Source organism: Gracilinanus agilis, chromosome 2, assembly GCF_016433145.1.
Source record: "Gracilinanus agilis isolate LMUSP501 chromosome 2, AgileGrace, whole genome shotgun sequence".
Taxonomy (NCBI): domain Eukaryota; kingdom Metazoa; phylum Chordata; class Mammalia; order Didelphimorphia; family Didelphidae; genus Gracilinanus; species Gracilinanus agilis.
In genome coordinates, this window is record NC_058131.1 from 658,103,107 (window position 1) to 658,124,656 (window position 21,550).

General features: G+C 35.0%; 1 protein-coding gene across 3 annotated transcripts in view; it reads right to left on the reverse strand.

Moving 5' to 3' along the window:
• The window catches only part of NRG3 (neuregulin 3), a 1,114,098-nt gene that overhangs the window by 288,111 nt on the left and 804,437 nt on the right, over positions 1 to 21,550 (reverse strand). For all 3 annotated transcript variants that reach the window (XM_044662771.1, XM_044662770.1, XM_044662769.1), the window contains exon 3: positions 11,130 to 11,203. In XM_044662771.1, coding sequence (XP_044518706.1) covers positions 11,130 to 11,203 — 74 coding nt within the window. The remainder of the gene's footprint in view (positions 1 to 11,129; positions 11,204 to 21,550) is intronic.

Sequence of the window (21,550 nt, forward strand, 5' to 3'; positions counted from 1 at the left end):
TATATATATATATATATATATATATATATATATGTATATATGTATATACATATACGTGTGTGTATGTGTGTGTGTAAATCTTTATATATATATATGTATGTATATCTATATATACAAACTGTGTCATAGAAAGGTTAAATAACTTGTCAAAATTGCTCAACTAATAAGCAATTTAAATCAGTATCTTTCTAAATCCAAGTCTAGGGCTCCATTCTCCTACATCATATTATCTCAGTTTTGTGGTAGAAGCAGAGGTCCCCAAAGGTCTCTTCCTACTTTAATTACATAATCCTATGATCCTAAATGAAATATACCATGTACCCTAAATAAGCATAATGAAAATTCAAGAAATCTGGAAATAGAGGAGAAACATTAAGTTTTCTACATGAATTAGAAAAAAAGGGAGCACTTGCAACTGAAATGTGTGAGGGAAAGAATCATGAAAAGCTTCCTAAAAAGGGTAGAATTTGGGCTGATCCTTGATCTGAGCCTGAGAAAGTAGAGATGGCCATGGAAATGCATCTCAGGTCTGAGCAGCCTCTTCTGAGGTCCAGTCTGCTAGAGATTCATAATTCTTTAGGATCATTTAGGGATACTTTTAAAAGGTTAGTTGAAACACACACTCTATGTCAGTGTTGGTGAACCTTTTAGAGATGATGTGCCTAAACTACAACTTCAAGTTGCCCATGAGCCCCCACATTACCCAGGGAGCAGAGGGAGGAAGTGCTCCCATTGGTCTTCTGGGAAGAGGGGTGGGCCAAGCAAAATAATGTCCTCTGGTATGGTAGGGGCAGGGAGGGGATGCCGGGGCACTTGTGAAGTCTTCTCCAACACAGCAGTCTGTGTGATACTTTGGGAGCAAGAAAAATCACCTCACTAAGGAATGCTGGGGACGGATGTAGACAACCAAACCAAAAAGAACAGAGATATTTAAAGAAGGGACTCTGGTAAGAAGAGAGGGAGCCGTAATGAGGATACTAAAGGGATATCACCTTCCCTGTTCAAACAGGTTGAAGACTTGCAGCAACTAACATAAATACTGCCCCTTAATGCTGATAAACGCTCCAAAGATAGGTTGGGGCATTCCAGGGGCAGCTGTGAGCACAGCCAAATTTTCCTGTGCTACTTGAAGGAATACTGCAAAGACCCAATGTAACACAAGTTCTGCATTAATTAGAGCGAGTAGATCCAAGAAAAGCCAGAAATGTTCTCAAGGTACTAGTTAAAATCTGTTACATAAGAATGAGATATGGCATTTGAGGATGCAGTGAAGCTAGAAATGGCTTGCTGACTTTAGTTCAGCCTGAATGTCAATCGAACCATGATAAATAGGCTGGAGCTGGATTTCAAAACACACACTCACTCACACACACACACACACACACACACACAGAGAGAGAGAGAGAGAGAGAGAGAGAGAGAGAGAGAGAGAGAGAGAGAGAGAAAGAGAGAGAGAGAGTATAAATACTAAACTAAAGATTCTGTATTTTGTATTTCTAGAGACAATAGGAAGGCATTTAACTTCCTTTTTGATTAGGTGATTGAAAAATATGTTATTAATTTTGGTTTCATTTTGGAGGGTGAAAGGATTCCCTTTTAGAAAGAATTCCCCTTTAAAATACAATTTTCAAGTTTTTCCAATCTCAAAAAAATATTTTAAGAGACTCATAGTAATATGAAGACTGAAATTTAAGAAGAAATCACATACTGATATACTAAGACATGCTATTCTTAGAAGCTACTATGGAACAAACAGATAGTCTTAGAAACAAATAGCAACTAAAGACAGGACCACTTTTGGCCTGGTTTCCATTCAAAACATCTTCTTTTTCAGTCTCTAATTTGCATAAGGGAGGAGGATGTCACCCTTCTTATGATTCCAGGACAGGCATGAAACAGGAGAATTTGCTCTAATAGACAGTCCCAGTAGGTGTATTGCAATTGTTCAGCTCTCAAGCCAGGACCTCAATTGGTCATAAAGAATTTTATTTATAAAGGAAAAGACTCAACAATAATAATGACCATCACCACTACCACCAACTATTTATTCTATAATTAGAGGATTAACAAAAAAGGCTCAATGCCACATAGTTTCTACTTTTCCACAACAAATATTCCCCAATGTTACATACGCTCCTTTCATATCTCTTTTATGTACATGTCACCTCTCCTAATAGAAAGTAAGCTTCCTGAGGGCAAGGATTGTTTAATTTTTTTGTATTATTCTTCACAGAACATTGGGTACTACATCATAAATTCTTAATGAGTGCTCTCCCAAGGGGATGACTCTATGTTCCTTGCTTCTCCTTTTCAAAGTTAGGAGTGACTTGTTCTCCCAGGGGACTTGGCAAAGGGAGAGGAAACTGATTGTGATGTTTTTGTTTTTTCTAGCCAAGATTGCTAGAGGCAGCCGGGTCCCCTAAAGTAAGTAGTATTCTTCAATTGCTAGAGGTGGGGTGTGGTATGATCAGTTATGACTAAAATCCAACTCTCGTTCCCCCAGCTACAAACAAATCCTATCCCTTGAGGAGTACTTCCACCTCCCAGAGATGATATGACAAGGAGGTGCTCAGGTATCTCCCAACGTACTTTATTAAAATGTCTTGATTGTCTTGCCTTTTCCAGGGAAGGTTCAAATGATGTCATGCCAGGCCAATCAGAAGGAAGACACATCTAGGTTTAGAAGCTCCCATAAGCCCTCACTCTTGATCTGGTCATCAAGAAACTACTGATCCAATTTTTTGTTTATTGATAGCCTAACTAATAAATGGATCATGCTTTGTCCCTGGCTTATTACTGAGGTTCCAGCACAGCCTGTTTTACTAACATTTCATGCATCACTTTGACTCAAATGATAACTTTCCCTGGAGAAGACTGTGCTTTAGCATGTTTTTTTTTTTAACTCAATACAAAACATATACCTAAGTGCCAGTCTCCCAGATGAGGCATTTGCTCCTGCTGAGGTCTAGCTCTCTTTTAGTTAGACACTTTTGCATGCAGAGACATATCCTTAAGTGAGGTCCTCTCACACAGCTAAGCACCCTTGGCAAGGATGCAAGTGTACCTACGGGGACAGAAACTGATGCCAAACCCAGTGATAGGTCCAGCTTTGGACTATAAAGTTTGGTATCATTTTTTTTTCCATGGAGGTCTGGAATTATATCAGAATGCTTTGATTGGGAATCAGAGGACTTAGAGCAAAGGAGAACAGTGGATAGAGTGCTGGATTTGGAGTTGTGAAGGGCTGAGCTCATCTCAGATACTTGCTAACTTTGGGATCTGGTGTAAGTCATTTGATCCTTCTGTCTTTGTCTGCTACCTCATTTTTAAGTAAATAGGGTTGGATTTAGCAACCTAAAGTCCCCCACTTTGAATTCTAAACCTAATCCTATCATCTCATTTCTGCCATTAAGTAGCTGTGGAATGTTGAACAAGTCACCCGCTCTACTTTCCACATATGTGAAATGAAAAGGCTTCGATAGATGTTCTCTAAAGTCTTTTTTTTTTTCATTACAAATGGAAAACTGGAGTAGATACTCTCCAAAGTATTCTCTCATCCTAGGTTTCTGATTATTTATTCTAGATTGGAGAAAATATTCCCCAATCCTATTAAAATTGATTCAAAATTTTTAAAAATGATTCAAAATATAAAAATTTTGGCAGGCCACTCAGGAAAAAAAAATTCTGGTTATTCTACAAATTGCCATAGAAATTGTTTTCTCGGCAGCAACTAATATATTCAAGCTTTGAGACCCTACCTCGATTTTTTCTCAGTCATAAGGTTTCTGGATTGGGTAGGCCAGATCTGTTAATGGCAGCTCTCTCTCAATCTCAGCACCTTAAACAATGTAAATTTTATAATGATTACTAGGATGCTAATGATTTTTCTTAGCATGGACTTTCCATTCCCAATCAGTCTTGTCAATATTATTGTCATAGAACAGAAGACCTCTCAACTACATTAAGGCCCTGGGCTGCACATCCTGATATTTTTCTCTGTTATAAAACTGTAGGAAGGAAAAATACAGAAAACACTACAGTCTCAAAAAAAAATATCGATCATATATCCTGCAACTTGAGAATAATGCTTTCATTATTTTGGACTATCAGGTTCTAACCAAACTAAATATCAATGAGGAAATGGTCCTAATGGTACAAATTCAGTCCAAACTTTATTGATGTGGGAGGTCAATGGACTAGATGATCTCTAAGGTCTCCTTCTGTCTTAAATCCTAATACCTGAATTTGAAATTCTTAAGGAGATAAAAGAGTATATATTTGATTCTAAGTAAGTTTAAGCACCTACTGAAGGCTTCCTATCAGTATTTATGTTTGTTAACTTGTCATTAGACAAAGAAGAAAAATTTCTATCTATTGAAGCTCTCTCCTTTGCTCTAAATATTCCTTTCATCTTTTCCTACTATTCAATTCCAGATGAGACATGAAGTCTGCCCTATAGCCAATTAAAATTGCTATAATGAATAATACTACAGGGGGCAAACTATATGGGCTTTTTCAAAAGAAATGGTATAGAATATAATTCCTATTTCTTCTAATAGTACATTGTAGAATAAAAAAGTATATTGTAGTTCCAAATTTAGGATATAAATATGGTCAGTGAAAATTCTTTACCAGATCCTAAAAGCTAATCATCTATAGTAGAAATGAATAGTTTTCTTATAGGGCAGTTGTGCAAAAACATATCTTCTGTGGCATACACAGCTTGAACTGATGAATCTTTTCAGGAATTTAAATATTATCTAAATAAAGAGTTTTTAAGATTTTCCATGTGTCATAGACACTTAACTCTTTCAGGTGAAGATTATGGGTAGTGTTTCAATAATGTTCTTAAGTAATTAAAAAAAAACAATAGATTTCATTTAGAGATTAACTAGAAGATGAATTTCTTTTTTCCAGATCCAGATTCAGAAACTCCCTGAAAGCTATCCATAGAGCCCAGGCTTAAGATCTTATAATTTTACCAATGAGTTAAATGAAATCCTTCACCTAATTTCCAAAAATATAAAGGATCACAAATAATGATAGTATTAATAATTATGGGGATAGTGAAGACAGTTACATAGAAATTTAAGATGGTAGTTATAATAGAAATCTTACTGGCTTCAATAGAGGGCGTGTTAAAATATTACCTCCCACTGGCTAAGACTAAATGAAGTTAGATAAATCACTTCACATCTCTTGGCCTCTGTTTCTCTATCTGAAAAGGGTTTGACTATCTAGATAGTCTTTAACAATTCCATCTCTTAAGTATCTGTTAATGATTTTGCTAAACTTACTAATATTTGAAACATTGTCATATCATGAACCATGGTTATTTATCCTTAGACCACTGAAGTTCCTACTGATACCCTTGCAGGTCTCATCTTAATATTTCTTTTGGCTTACAATTAACTTATATTGGATATATTATGGAACATTTGGTCAAACAATCATCAAGTTCCAAGCGTCATGGGCTCTTTAGACTTTCAGGTGAAGACTATGAATCCCATGTCAGAATAATGTTCTTAAGTAATTACACAGACTCATACATTTTACTTAGAGATTAGCAAAACAAAGATGGAACATTTCCAGATCCAAGTTCAGGGAATAAAGCAATTTTAGGAATGTTGCTAATAAAGAATTGATCATTCAAATACAATTTGTCAATTTTAATTGCATCATATATATGATTATATTCTCAGTTTTGTCCCCTTTCTATTCTTTAATCTTTTATTTGGTGCTTTTAACAAAATAACGGAAAAGTAGTATGTGTGATGAACTGTCTTCAGAGTCAGGAAGAACTGGGTCCAAGGTCTGCTGCTGCATGTGAAGGAAATTTATCCTCCACCCTTTCTGGGGCCACATACCTGGCCAGCCTAAACTTGAACCAGAGGTGAGGATTGTGTGAAGGTAATCATTGAGTGAACTGGGACACAAGGATATAATGGCAGCCTGAAAAAAGCAGCCACAGAGGCAAGAGATCAGGAGAGAGGGGGCATGGTAATGTCCCCTGCACTGCCCCCTCCACTGCCCCCCTGGGCCTCCCAGGCAAAACAGAAACCCACAGTTTGAGAGGTGATGTGTTAGAGTTAGTGGGCAGAGAAAAAGTTTGATAAATTGAGGCAAGAGCGGGATTTCACTCTCTTCTCTTCCATGTTTGTTGCTGGATGGATTTCCTGTGAGCATGGTTAGGGGATCCTTAATTGTGGCCACAGAATGGAGTAGCAAGGTTAAGTTGAATATATATATATATATATATATATATATATATATATCCTATTTTTATGCATTTTCCCCCTTTTATTTTTGATTTAATAACATTATTAATTTATTGCCAGTCTCATAATTTTCACTCTTACAGCTGACATATATGTAGAGTGAGCTCCTGGACAAGTACTATAACTTCTGAGCACCCAAAGTAAATTTCTAGAAAAATAAATTAGAATTGTAGGTATGTATGCAGTAGAGGGAGTTTATTACCAAGAAGCTCTCTACACCAAGGAAATCACAGTTCTAGGTAAAATAAATAAAGCGATAAAATAATAGCACCTCAAAATTGGAAGGGGAGTCAGAGATCATCTTATTCATCTTATTTCCTCAAACCCTCAAGCCCTCTACAGCATGTATGATAAATGAGAATAACCTCTCGTTAGAGGGAGGTCATTTTTCTCTTGAAACAATACTTTCTACTTGTGGGCAGTTTTAATTGTAAGAAGGTTTTCTCTATGTTCATGGGGAATTTAGCTCTTTACAACTTTTACACTTCCCCCTGGGGCCAAGCAAACCAAATGTAATCCTTCTTCTACAGGTTAGACTTTCAAGCAAGTCATGATAAGGATGATTAGCTCATACCCACAATTCCAGGTTTTCTCTGGGAATGTACTTTCTCTGCAAAACCCATTTCTTAAAATCTCTAATTTCCTTTCAGGCTCAAGTTGAGCCACCTTTTATAAAAAGCCCTTCTTGATTTCTCCATTTGCTTAGTGTCCCTCCTTCTTCCCTCTAAATATATAAAAATAATTATATACATATCTATGTACTATATATGTGTGTGTATATACATATAGAAACTTTTGTGTTGACCCCTGTACCTAGTGGTTTTTTTTTCTAAATACAATATAGGTCCCTTGAAGGCCATTTCATTAAAATTGCCAGTCCTTATTGGTTTTGATTTTACTAGTCATTTTTTTTTTCTAAATCCTCCTATCTTCAAGGGAGGACAAAAAATCTTTCTACTTAAGCTAGATTTTTCCATTTACCTCTAATCAAGATAATTAAGATACTTTGGCTTGATTATTTCTCCAAGGTTCTTGGTATAAAGTAGTAGGGAAAATTTAAATTCTGTTGATTAAATTGTCCCTCTGCCCCCATTCAGAAGCATGATAATATTTATTACTTCAGTCAAATAGCTCTATACTAATACTTAGAGGTTTAGTATTTTAGATCCACATTTTAACATTAATATTTTATTTCATAACCAAAAGCTAATTTCCTGGAAGCTACCCATTGAGCTTCAAACTTGTTTTATGTAGAAAATTTGTCAAAAGACAATGTATTGGGGGCAGCTGGGTACCTCAGTAGATTGAGAGTCAGACCTAGAGATGGGAGGTCCTGGTTCAAATCTGGCCTCAGACACTTCCCAGCTGTGTGACCCTAGGCAAGTCACTTGAACCCCATTGCCTAGCCCTTCACACTCTTCTGCCTTGGAGCCAATAAACAGTTTTGACTCCAAGATGGAAGGTAAGGGTTTAAAAAAAAAAAGACAATGTATATACTTTAGGCTTCCCTCAACCAGTGCTACAGTTGATACAATGAAGTTAGATACCTTTCTGAAATAGTTGTGATTTGAAAATCTTTTTCAAGTGTAAAATAAATTTGGGTTTGCCCTTCACTAAAGATATTTATCAAGAAATCCTGACTATATTTTATTGATTGTGTAGAAAAATTGAAAAGTAAAATTGCTAATAAATTAACTAATATTTTGCTACACTTGATTAGTTCATTCAAACGTGGTTATAATAAGAGTAAGGAGAATTTACCTTCATTTGTTTAATTATATGGAGATAATTTGACATAGCCATTGGAAATCTGACCTTGGAATAAGGGCTTTAGTCTCTTACACAGACTGATTAGTACTTGGATTAATACTTTAACCTCATAGTATACCATAGTAGAAAGAAATATTAAATCTTACCTGACCCAATACTTTCTTTTGAGGAAATTAAAATTTTTTGGCATCATTTAATAATTACTTCTATTCTTTAATTGACTTGAATTGTATGTTGCTTCCCCATTCTGTATGATTGCTCATGCCATATTATTCTACTCAAGTTAAATTCAGAAATTCAGTTTTCCCTCTGAATTAGCTTAAAGATGTGGTTAAAAGGGAAAGTTATTGCCATTTATTCCCTAAACCTCTGGGACATCTACTTTGTCTGTAAGTCATAGCCAGCTTAACTTGATGACATTCCCCAAAAGATATTTCTTCTCCCTTATCTATTTGGGTGAAGTGAGAGGAGATTTGATTTCCTCCAAGGGGACAATACTCATGTGGTACTGAGATCTCCTGGCAAAGATTTTAAGAGGTAAATGAGTTCCATAAAACAATGAACATTCCTTCATTTTCAGAAAAGGATGTTATTAGCCACATCTGAATACCAAACTATTTTTCTTAGAATAGACAATTTTAATGTTCCCTGATCCCCTTCTTTCTTGGATGTTAATAAGGAGACACCATTTCTTCCCACTGAGGTGACTGGCTTTAATGAGGTAGCCAGTCTGACCTATTTTGTTAACAGTTATGTGAATCATCTTTAATAAACTGATTTCACTCAGAGTATGTATGTATCATGGTTCTTATTTCTTGTATTTACTCAAAATATCTTCCTCAACTGAGAAAATTGAGACCTGTAGAGGAAAAGTAACTTCCCTAGGTCACATAGCTAAGAAATGATTGAGTCTAGACTCAACCTCAGAAACTCTGAATTGAAATCCAGTTTGTCAAAACACAAAAAGAAAATTCAAAAATATTCCTCTGATATATAATCATCCTAATGAAAAATAAGTATACTAATGGAGCACTTTTTTTTTCCTATGAATTAGAGTAACTTCTGAATTTTACCAAGCCTTATTCTTCTGAAGGAGAAATGTAGCTTGGAAGGAAAAAATATTGCTCATGTAATGGGCAGATGATTTCAAGCAGATATGTTGAATTGTATTCATCTAAGAGATTTTTTAACAATTTTCACAAGAAAGAAAAAAGGAAAGAAAAAAGTTTGAAGTCAAAAGTTAATGAATAAATACAATATGTTGAGTGTCTAGTATGATTATGTATAGATTATTGCATTAGAAGATAGGGGGCCTAAATTCCAGGACAGATTCTGATACTAATTTTTTCTTGAACTTGGATAAGATAATTGACTTCTCTGATTATTAATTTACTGTATTTCATCATAAAAGAGCTGGAGAACGCCATTTCTAATATTTAAAGGAGCTGTAATAGGAAAGATTTAAACCTACATATCCACATACAATTCAACTCAATAACTACTTAATGTATAAAAGGATAAATATGTAAAAGTTACTGACTGGATTAAATAATTCCATATATATATACATGCATATATATATGTATGCATACTTATATCACTGATACTTAATTTTTGAAAGACTACTTACTTGCTAGTCCAAAAATTGATGTATTTTATCCTTCAAAAATATTTTAAATGACTTAAATATACTAGTAAACACCAGTATCAGTGAAATTCAACAAATATTTAAAAATGTTTATTTGTATAAGAAAGCATGACTCAGAAAACAAATATGTACCAACTCTTCAAAGAGTTCATGGTGTTTTGTGGATATAGCAAATCCTCGAATATAAATCACCATTCATGTTAGAACAAAAAAGTCTGAATTTAAAAATAATTTTAACACATATGGTTGTTTTACTTAATATATAAAATATATCATTTTAATACACATAGTTATACAAGCAAAGGACAAATATTTGTCAATAGAGGTCCTACCAGTCTTTCACTAATTGAGTAAAAAACAAAAAAAATATAATTATCCTTTTAACTTTTAAATTAGCAATTTGAGGGCAAGGTTTCAAAGCCTTATATCAAAATGAAGTGAGCAAAAGCAGTTGGTTCCCAAAGTTAGCTTAAACCTTAAAACTATAAAATATGTTTACATGATTTAGTTAGCATATTTAACATATAGATTCAGTTCCATTCCCATTCTGGCAAGTAAAAATGTCAAATAATGTGGATCTGAATTAATAAGATTTTATGTAGTAATCAAGTTGACTGTCACAATGACCTATTTGGGGTCAAGTTCTTCAGCCTTCAGTTTTATTATCTAGCAAATGTCAGAGCCAACACTCATACCCAGGCATTATGACTTGAAGTTCAATTCTCCTTCCACTATATGCTACAATGCACAAGAAAAAATAATACAGCAAGCTATAATAAATTTGCCTCTGTTAGTCCAAGGAAGTTTCTGTTTGTTTGTTTTAGAGCCAGAATGATTCTTAGTGCCCATCTCCTCATTTTATAGATGAAGAAATTGAAAGGAAGGTTTTCTAAAGGTCTTACCCAAGGGACAATGAGGCACCTAAAAAAGACCTGTGGAAAATTATTTAATAAAGTTAATAATCACCCAATAATTTACTTGTTGGTAGAGTATAAAGTACAAATGATGAGTTGAAAAAGCAGAATATGAAACTGAGTCTTTTAAAATCCATTGCTTTTTCCACTTAGCTACATCTTCTCCAGAGGAATTATTAGATACTAGAGGCAGGTACCACATACTTATTTTTTATAATTAGAAGGCTATTTCAATATTATATTTTAGTGGAACAGTGTGAGATAGTGTTCAAGTTGGAATTTGAGCAGTTACCAGAACTAGTGAATAGGAAAGAGAGAAATTTCCTCCTGACTTGAAGGGATAGCCTCCAAGATAGGTACCCTCTTATCCAACTTACAGTAGATTTAAAAAAAAATCATTCATTACACATCACAGCAAGAAACTCTTCTTGCATCTTAGCCTATATCGTGGAATATGGTTGCTCATTAAGTGCAGTATAGAAAGAAGAAGAAGGAAAAAAAAACAAACTTTGGACATACTTGGATCTGACAGGATGGAATCGGTTTTCGGCAAAAACTGATCACAGCGGACTCCTTGGTAGCCTTCTTTGCACCTGAGGAAGAGGATAAATGACAAACATACACATGGGATAGTGAAAGTTTAGTCTCCTCACATCAATGAGCATCAGGAATATTGGTACCAATTATTCAAGTGACTTTTAAAATTATAGCCTTTTCAGTCTTATGCACTAGTAGGAAACCATTTAATTTTGTCTCCCAGCTGAGAGAATTAGAGAAGAGTTCATATTTTGTACACAAGGGCTATGTTTTGATTTGGGGGTTTGATGTAGGCTTAGAGAATGTATTTCATTATAACCCACTATTTATAATGACTTTATTTGTTGATTGTTCCACTTACTATGAATGAGACCATGGGGAACTCACAGTCACTTAAACTCCCTGAAACCCAGCTTCCTCATCTGTAAAATGAAGCAGTTGAACTCGATGGCTGCTATTGTTTAGTCCAGCTCTAAATCTGTGACGATGAAAACTAGGTCAAAGGAAATCTAGGTCTCTTTATGCAATATACATCCTTACAATTTTACACTTCGGGGATGGTTGTTTGTTTTTCCAATTTATGTTGAAAGGGCATTAGAGAATCTGGAGCAACTTAAAAGAGACCTGTGGTAAGTTATTTTTGTAAACTGGAAAAAATATCCTTTAATTAATCTGTTTTCTAGTAAATAGAGTGTTGAACTTGGAGTCAAGAACAATTGGGTAAAAATCCCATATCAGATACCTGTTAACTATATGACCAACAGAAAAATCACTTAACTTCTAAGCTTTAGTTTCCTTATCTGTAAAATAAGAATACTCATCACATCTGGCACCCTGGTTTGTTGTGAGGATCAAATGGAATAAAATATGTAAACCACTTTTCAAATCCTAGAGTTATATAGTCATGGACTTTGGACCTCAGAATCCAGCTAATTCTCTTCCATTGATTTACATACATGCCAATAGTGGCTCAGAGATGTTAAATGACTTACCTAATGTCACCCAGTTATCATGGAGAGGACAGATTCAAAATAAGGTCCCATGATTCTAAGGCTGGTTGTTAAAATAAATATATTTTCTACTGCAATATACGATCTGAATATTACAGTGATTATTTTCAAGTGGAGCCAAATCTTGTGGGACAAATAATTTCTGAATCTCTTTTTACCATGTATAAAGCAAAACTCCCTAGAAGTAGCTGAGTGGTTCAGTGGATTGAGAATCTGATTTAGAGATGGGAGGTCTTGGATTCAAATTTGATATCTCAGACCCTTTCCTAGCTATATGAACTGGGTAAGTCTCTTAACCCCATGGCAGCCCTCATAACTCTCCTGCCTTGGAACCAATACGTAGTATTGATTCTAAGACAGAAAGTATTTTTTTTAATCAAAACTCCAAGAGGGGCTGCTAAGATTTGATTTTAGGAAGAAAAATTTATATAAACGACTACATTAGCTTATGCCTTCTGAGCTTGAGGATGGGGGAGTAGATATTCATTTGGCTTCTCAGGAGGCCAAGAAAAGGGAATTTAACTGGAAAGCTGAGCAATGGGGCATATAGCCTCAGCCTTGCTAGGCCACTGGGGATCACTATCCATCCTCTCAGCTTTAGCTCCTTGACTATCTATGACAAGTGCAGCACATTACAATGACCTGTCAGTGGAAAAAATAGGAGTGGAGGCCGAGAACACCTTGTCTTTGAATGACTCCTTAAAATGGAAGGTGGCATTTAATGGGCTTCTTTCTGCTTAATCTGTGCTGCTTGAGTTAAGAATGGTTGCGCCTGCAGTTTGCTCTTGGAATAAATTTGCCCTCTTTATAGCAGCAGAAATTAGGCCTTTGCAATAAAGGCTTAAGGAAAAACCTAGGTTGTTCAAGATTTATGAAATATGGAGAGGAAATGAAAAGGGCTACTGCATTTAAAATCGCATCAGTAAATTCTTTCGTTAGAATACATTTTGTTTTCCGTGCATAACAAACTATTAGAGAAGGTTTATTTCCATGATGGCAGCTGAAAAAAATGACATCAAGGTAATTTTTCTACTTTTTATTGCTCAACAAAAGGCAATTTCTGTAAATGAGTGGCAAGCTCTTAAACAAATCTTTTCAAGCATGGTACTCGAGAAATCTTTGGCATTTTTCATCACTGATAGGGAGTCAGTGTTTTTGATGTATGAATTTCTGGATACTAAATAGACAATTAAAACAATGTTTTAGCAACAACATAGTTTCATTACCTTTTGTTATTCAGTTAATGAACTCATATTAAAGGAAGTATATCACTGCTTCCAACAGAAGGAAAAACAAAACAAAACATTTGATTGTGAAACTTTTCTAAAAAAAAATTCTAATCTTATTTTCAGACAACTACACAAATAGTTGTTGATAATTTTGTTTGTTAGCCTGAACTTGTAGATAAAGCATTTTTAATTTCAACTAGTTGCAGTGGCGAAGTTAACACCCTCTATGTTCAACATTGATTTATTTCTCTTTCTGTAGTATTTTGATTTCAACAAATGAGGGCCCCTAATGGATCACTGCTTTGATTTAAGCATCATTGTTTGTTTGTTTTAATGATAATTTTTAACGGGCTTCCAAGGAATAGAAGAATGTTCCAATAGGAGTCCATTGTTGTTTGTTGTTTTTTTTTTTTTATTTCGACATTAAGTCAAAATGTGTGGGTATTCCTTTACCCCTACTTTCTGGAAAAAATGAAATTATGAATACATTCTCAGGCATTGAACTGATTTTGAATGGACAACATTCATATTAAAACAAATATGCTTGTGCTACAGCTATGTTAAGGTAAGGTGAGCATGTGCCGCCTGACTTTATATCTCAAAATGAGATTTCCATTGATGAAACATAATAAAATATGTCCCTGTTGGGGGCACTATGCTCTATGCTAAGTAAGCTGTCTTATCACCAACTGAACAACCAAAGCTATCACCTTTGATAGGACAACAGTTGACAATGGTAATTTGTCCTGCATCTTCTGCATCTCTAAAAATGACAATTTAAGTTTCCATTTAAGACTCATACATGTCACATTCATGAACTTAAAGGCACTCAAATGAGTGACTAAATGTTGCCAACAGGCAGTATAAATGAGAGGATTTGAATTTATAGCAATCTGTAAGAGAGTAAGGAAAAGACACAATCTTAAAAATGGATGTTGGATAAAACAGAATCAATCAAGGCTGAGTGTCTGACAAGGATTTTTATAAAGTGAAACCTTTGAAAGATGAACTTGATTGTTAGCTGCTTGTGTTTACTCTTTTGCCTTGATATTAAGAGAAAAGAATCAAAATTTTAAAGGAGAAGGATTTATGTGACAGGCAGGTTTTTGTGTTCCTTAAGCAACATTGCATAATTATTATAATTTGATGATAAATGGACATTAATTAAAGGGTTTTCTAATCACAGAATATAGGAGTTAGAAGAGACTGCAGGGGCCAGCTACTTTAATTCATGTCCAAAAAGTACCCCCATAATCCCCATGCCACATCTAATCTTTTTCCTGAACTTCAGTTTCATATTCCCAACCACCAGTTAGGCATCTCTGCCTAAATGTTCCTTAGCTATCACAAACTCACTGAAGGAAACAAAAGAGGAATTTTCTATTTCCCTAAACCTACCCCTCTCCCAACTTCCCTATTTCTGCTTATGTTACCACCCTCATGATATCCAGCCAGTTTCCCAACATAAGACCCCCAACTCTTCTCTATATTCATTGGCATCTAAGTGTATAGAATATTGGAGTTGGACTTGGCAAGCTCATCATTCAAATTCTGTCTCAGCCACTTAAAACTGTGTGACCTAGGATAATGTAGCAAATCTCCCTCAGCCTGAGTTCCCTTCTTTGTATAATGGAATTAATAATAATTATCCTTGCTTCTCTCTAGGTGGTAAGATAATCAAATGAGATAGCCTATAGAAAGCATTTAACAAATCTTAATGCTTTACATAAATGGTAGCTCTTATCACATTTTAATCAGTTGAGGGATCTTGTCTATTCTATTGCTACAACTCTTGAATTTGTTCTCCCTCTTCATTTACAGCCCACTAGTTCAGACACTGCCAGTTTAGTCTGGACTATGGCACTGATTTCTTTTGTGGTTTCTCCTTGTTTTTAATTTCTTCTATCTTCAAGCTAGCCTTCATTCAACTACCACCTTAATGTACTTAAAACACAGATATTCCTACTCAGAACTTTTTTAAAACATCATTTTGCTTTAGAATCTAATAAAATCTTTTTTTTGCCTAGCATATAAAGATTTCTATAATTTGATTTTCAACTTCTTTTTCCACTTTAATCCTCATTTAAGCTCCTTCACGTATTCTCTTCCAGTTGAACTGCCTTTTAGTAGTATTCCTCCAACTTGAATTCATCTTCCAATTCCATGCTTTTCCATAGGCTGTCTGGGATACCTAAAAGCCTCTCCCATGGGGATACTTTATCTACATTCTGTCTCCCCAGTACCTTGCAAGATTCTTAAGTGGGAAAAAACATATACACACTCACATGCTCACGCACAAGGATTCATGCTCAATTGCTTGTGATTTGTATAGATGTATATTTGTATAGATGTGTGTGCCTGAATGTGAGCGTGTATGTATCCAAGATTCATGGAGGGAGCAGTTCCTTTATTTTTTATATCTATAATGTTGATTATGGCCCTTGCCATATTATAATTGCTTAATAAATCTTTTTGACCCAGTGAATATTTGTGTCCTTGTATCCCTAGCATGAAGCTTAACAACAAGTACCTAGATGACACATAATGAATATTTAATTTGTATTTATTCAACAGGTGAAAAAAGTTTGGTATAGTGAAGAGAGGCTGGCTATAGATTTAGAAAGACATGGATTCAAGTTGTTTTGGGATAAATATTAGTTTTATGATCATAGGCAAAGTCGACTTCTCTGTCACTTAAGTAACTGAAGAGGACTGATAAGAAATGATACACAATTCATTACAGAGAGAGAATGGATTAATATGAAGAATGAGAAACACACTGTTGAATTTGGTTAATGCACGGATTTGTTTTGCTTGGCTAAGCTTAGATAATACAAGAGTTCTGTATTTCTTAGGAAAAGAAGAAAGAAACTAATTTTTTTTAAAATTTAAAAGCCTACAAATGGGAGCAGCTGGGTGACTCAGTGGATTAAAAGCCAGACCTAGAGACAGGAAGACCCAGCTTCAAATGTGATCTCAGACACTTCCTAGCTGTGTGACCCTGGGCAAGTCATTTAACCCCCATTGCCTAGCCCTTACCATTCTTCTGCCTTGGAACCAAGACAAAAGGAAAGGGTTTAAAAAAAATAAAAACTACAAATTACAATTTACAAAGGAATGAATGATGTGTAACAATGGAGGGAATTTTCACATAGAAATATCTCTACACTGACATGATCATAAGTTCAGAACAATGACAATTGACAAAGAAATTTTTAAAAAGATATCAAAATTGCATTTCAAGAGATCCATTGATGATGAATTTCCTCACTCAGGTAAGAATGCATTCCCTTTTGGAATACTTCTAAATATTTTGAAATCTTTACTATTTAAATGCTAAAATATGTCCCTTGGGGGAGTTTCCACACATTAAGCCCCTGGGGTAATTCTAAAGGAAGTGAAAACCTCTTTTACTTGACAGACCTTCAAGTACTTAGATACTTATTTTGTCCCTAAATCTTTTCTCTCTTTTACTTTCAATAAAAACTCATTTGTTATGATCTCTCAATTCTTTAGGTTTTCTTTCTTTTCTAAATGCTACTCAATTTGTTATGCCCTATGGGATTCATATTTGGACATATAATGAACTCCCCTTAGAATCAAATATTGTCTTAAGCAGAGCAATATCTTCTCCCTCTACTCCATTAATCAAAAGGCACCACCCTTTCCTAGTACCTACCTCTTCTAAAGCTTTGATAACAAACAACTTACCACCTACACCAGAGGGCCCACCCTGTTGGGCAGAAGGTCCTCCAGGCTGGCCCTCTGGTTTAGGATCTTTGCTTACAAACTGGTGACCTGCTCTGGAGACTCTCCAAGGAAGCCATGCTTCATCTCATTCTCATTGCCTCTTCTCAAACCTACTTCTCTGGATCCTTCTAGAGAACTGCAGAGTTGCTTTAAAAGAGCCATTTCTAAGCCAAGTTTGTAAGAGTCCAAGACATCAGATGAGACTTCTCTGACCTTATCTCATGAACTAAACCCTCATATCCCTGGGTTGGGGAATGGATGAACAAACCTTGGTATCTGATGGGGATGAAATACTATTGTGCTGAAAGCAATGATGAACTGGAGGAATTCTATATGAACATGAATCATGGAACTGTGGGAAAATATTCTAAATAAAATTTTAAAATTCTATAAAAAAGAACTAAACCCTCAGATATAACCATTGTGGCTCCATGCAGGCCACGTCTTCTCTGGTGGTGCCCCCTCTGTCTAGGCCATCAATACACTCATATATTAATTTATTCCACTTAGTTTACTTTCTGACATTGATCATTAACTGCAATTTTGTTGTGTTGGTTGTGTCAGACTCTTTGTGACTCCAGGGAAGCCATGGGGTTTTCTTGGCAAAGATCCTGAAATAGCTTGCCATTACCTTCTCCAGTGCCAAACAGAGGTTGAGAGATTTGCCCAAGTTCATGCAGCTAGGAAGTATCTGAGGCCAAATTTGAACTCAGGTATTCCTGAAATCAAACCTAGAGCTCCATTGCCTAACTGCCCCAACTGCAATTTTACATTGGGTGAAAATTATAACTGCTTATCTACTTCTAATATAATCTTCCCAGGAATCCCAAAACAGGCTCTTTATAAGATAGCTAAATGCTTTTTTAACTTTTTCAAATCTATAACAACATAGGCTGAAAGTGTTACAGAAGCATTCTAAAATGATATTTAGAGATAAACAAAATACTCTTCTCCTAGTTCATGTAGACTTGTGCTACTATCCAGACAAAAGAGTTTAATTTTGTTTGACTCTAATAAGCCTGAATACAGGTTCGTGGAAACTGGAATAGAATTCATTGTGTAGTTGAGTAATGCTTTGACCAAAAAACTAGTAACTTTTCTATTAAATGTCATTTTCAGTCTTTGTCTATTACTCTGATTGCCCAAATAATTAAAGTTTAATAATTCACAGGAGTCCAAGTAAGGTATGTACTAATAGGTGTATGCCTAATTAGTAGCTATTTTAAAAGTTTATTAGTTTTCTTTTTTCTAGAGAAAAGATAAGAAGCCATTACTGTTTATTTAGCAGCATAATATTTTATGGGTACAGTGGTACCTGTCATAGAACTTTTGTTACTAGAAAAAGTATACTAATGAAATTTTGTTCCAGATGTTATTTTATGATCTAGGAAATGAAATGACATTTTAGTGCTAAATATGAAATATCCCTGGATGGATGTGGGAGTCCAAGGAGCCATGGTAGTATCTTTGACTAAAGCCAAATATTGGTTCATGAGCTTAAGACAATGAAACTTCTCTGAGATTCAGTTTTTTTTTTTTTATTTCTAAAACATGATTAGGTGATCTCTAAATTTCCTTTCAATTCTAAAATTTGATCTTCTTATTTTAAATCTAAGAAATTATGTTTCTATTTCTAAATACCACCTAATTCTAAGGTTTTCACTCTCAATTACTATCTGATAATCTCACATTTATAATTAGCAGCTTATAGAAATCATAGCTCCATACAAATTTCCTAGGGAAAAAGGAGAGTAGCTTTTAATGAAACAAACAATAACAAGGAGCTTCTGCCCTGTTCTGAAGAATGTAGTGAATGATGTCTGTAATTTCACATAGATTTGAAAGCACATGCCTCCTTCCTACTCCGTGTCTAATGAATTTTTTTGACTCTTCAGCTTGAAAGTTATTCCTTAATCATCAGGACTATTATTTTCCACTTGTAATAACTCATAGGCTGAGTTATGATCATTTCCCCCCCTGTCATACTTAGCAATGTTTATTTGTTTCTTTATTGTGCTTGTGTTTTCTGAGATGTAAGGAGCCCTAGACTAGGAACTCCCTCCCTCAGCTAATACAACTATGTACCTCATCTGCAATTTAGAATTTTAGCAAATTTCATGGGGTGTTGAGGAATGAAACTGTTTGTCCATTGTTATGAGGTAGTATGTATTGGGAGGGACTTAAATTCAAGTTTTCCTGACTGTGAGGCAATGATATCACACTGCCTCTCCTTTTGATGATATTGAACTTAAATTTTAAAAAAGGAAAACGATATACATGTAATTATATATGAACCTATTTCTTAAAACAGCAAATTACTTATATTCAGTAAAAAAGATAATATGCATTTGCCTAGCTCTTTAACAATTTTAAAAGCAGCATTTACATATTCTCTCATTGATCCTCCCAACAATTATATGTTTGACAAGAATTATCATGCCCATTTTAAAAAAGATAAAACTGAAGATTGGAAGGAGTAAGCAACCTGGGCTCAGTCAGAGAGTTAATGAGTCTCAGATTCTAAATTTGAACCCTAGCCTTATAAAACAAAATATACCCAGTTCCAGATGATTTTTCTGCATAAATATTGGTGGCATCATTTTAAAACTTGATTTCCCTAAAAGATCTTTTACTTTGTCAGATTGGCATATTCGCCACTAATACAGAGCAGATTAGATAATTTCATGACTTTCTGCAACTCTTACTGAATCCTTCCCCTAATATTAACAAGTGACCAACCAATGATAATAGGACATTCCAATCTTGGCCGAGTTGATCATAGGCTAATAGTCAGATGTTAGCCCTATAACTGGATTTTTTACAGTTTGGGGGAAAAAAACACAATTGTTAAGAGTTTGTCTTTGACTTTGAAAAGCCAAGGTTACTTTCATTTCCAGAGATAGGAAATAGACTTAAGTGTTTAATAGATAATTAATTAAAAATTTTAAAAATAGGCACCTATTACATCCCAGGTATCATGTAAGTCACTGGGGATACAAAGACGCAAATGAGATTGTCCATCACCTCAAGCAGTTTTTAAGTTCTTCTAATGGATTGCTTCATGTAGGATGATTGTGGTGGTGGTAGTCATGATGATTATGTTGCCATTTATATGTAAAGCATTCTGCTTTAAAACAAGACAAATCTCTAAGGTAGAAAGTGTAAAGATTACTGCCTCCATTTTATTGATGAGGAAACAAGTATACAGAGTTCAAGTAAGTAAACAAACAGCTAAATTGTTGTTGAAGTCAGTACTCTAATTTTAGGGCATTTGCCTCCCATAAGCTGTTTTTCCAAACTACCTGAGACCATTTAAAGAGCCAAATTTTTTAAAGTCTTTATTTTTGAACAGTCTATTTTTTCTTCCATTTTTTGGTTTGCTAGTGAGAAACAAAGAAGGTGATTTAGCTTTGTCTTCATTCTAATTCTAAACAAATGGCTCACCTATTGGCAATGCTATCAGTTGATCTACTCCTACAGTGTCTGGCATATAACAGGTTTATTTACAAATGTTTATTTATTGATTGCTAATGTTTGGGGGCATGAGGTAAAATTGATGAGGTTAAAATGTATCAGGATTCTGGAGAACATGGAAAAAGAACTAGGTTTAGGATTTCCATCAGTTTTCCAAGAGTCAATGTCTTTGGAATCAAAGCAAATGAGCTGGTGCTAAATAAATGCTTTCTTATGTCTAAGAACCAGTTTGTACTGGTAAATCAGTGCATCAGAGAGGCTATTGATTTGTGGACTCCTAACAGTTATTACAACCCATTCATGCCTATTCCTCTGGTGTCCTTTTTTTAAGTTCTCCTGTAAATCCTCCAACAGAAGTCTTTGACTCATGTTCAGCCTTTGGATCTCATAGTACATATTTACCAATGGAGCTATCTGCCAGTTATTGTTTTCTTTTGGTATATGACTTACCATCTCCCTTTTTTTAGTCATATTCCTCTCATTTAAAAAAGTCTGCAGTTTTTCATTGTTAATAAAGTGTACTCTCTTCCTCTAATCTATTTGACCCAGTTTGTTGTTCATGTCAGTCAAAGATACAAGAAATGTTGAATTGGGTATATGGGTTATCCAATCAACAGTTTGCCTCAGTCTGGAAAACAGATCTTCTTTAATTGATTTTTCCCCCTATTTTGATAGGTCTGATTTTATTTTAATAATTATGGTTTCTGTTCTGTGGCTGTTTGATCCAAACAATTCATTGTAATGTAAAAATGCAACTATATAGAGGGCTTTAAAAAAAAAACCTCACCTTACATCTTGGAATCTGATACACAATACTGTGTATTTATTCTAAGGCAGAAGAGTGGTAAGGGCTAGGCAATGGGGGTCAAGTGACTTGCCCAGGGTCACACAGCTAGGAAGTGTCTGAGGCCAGATTTGAACCAAGGACCTCCCTTCTCCA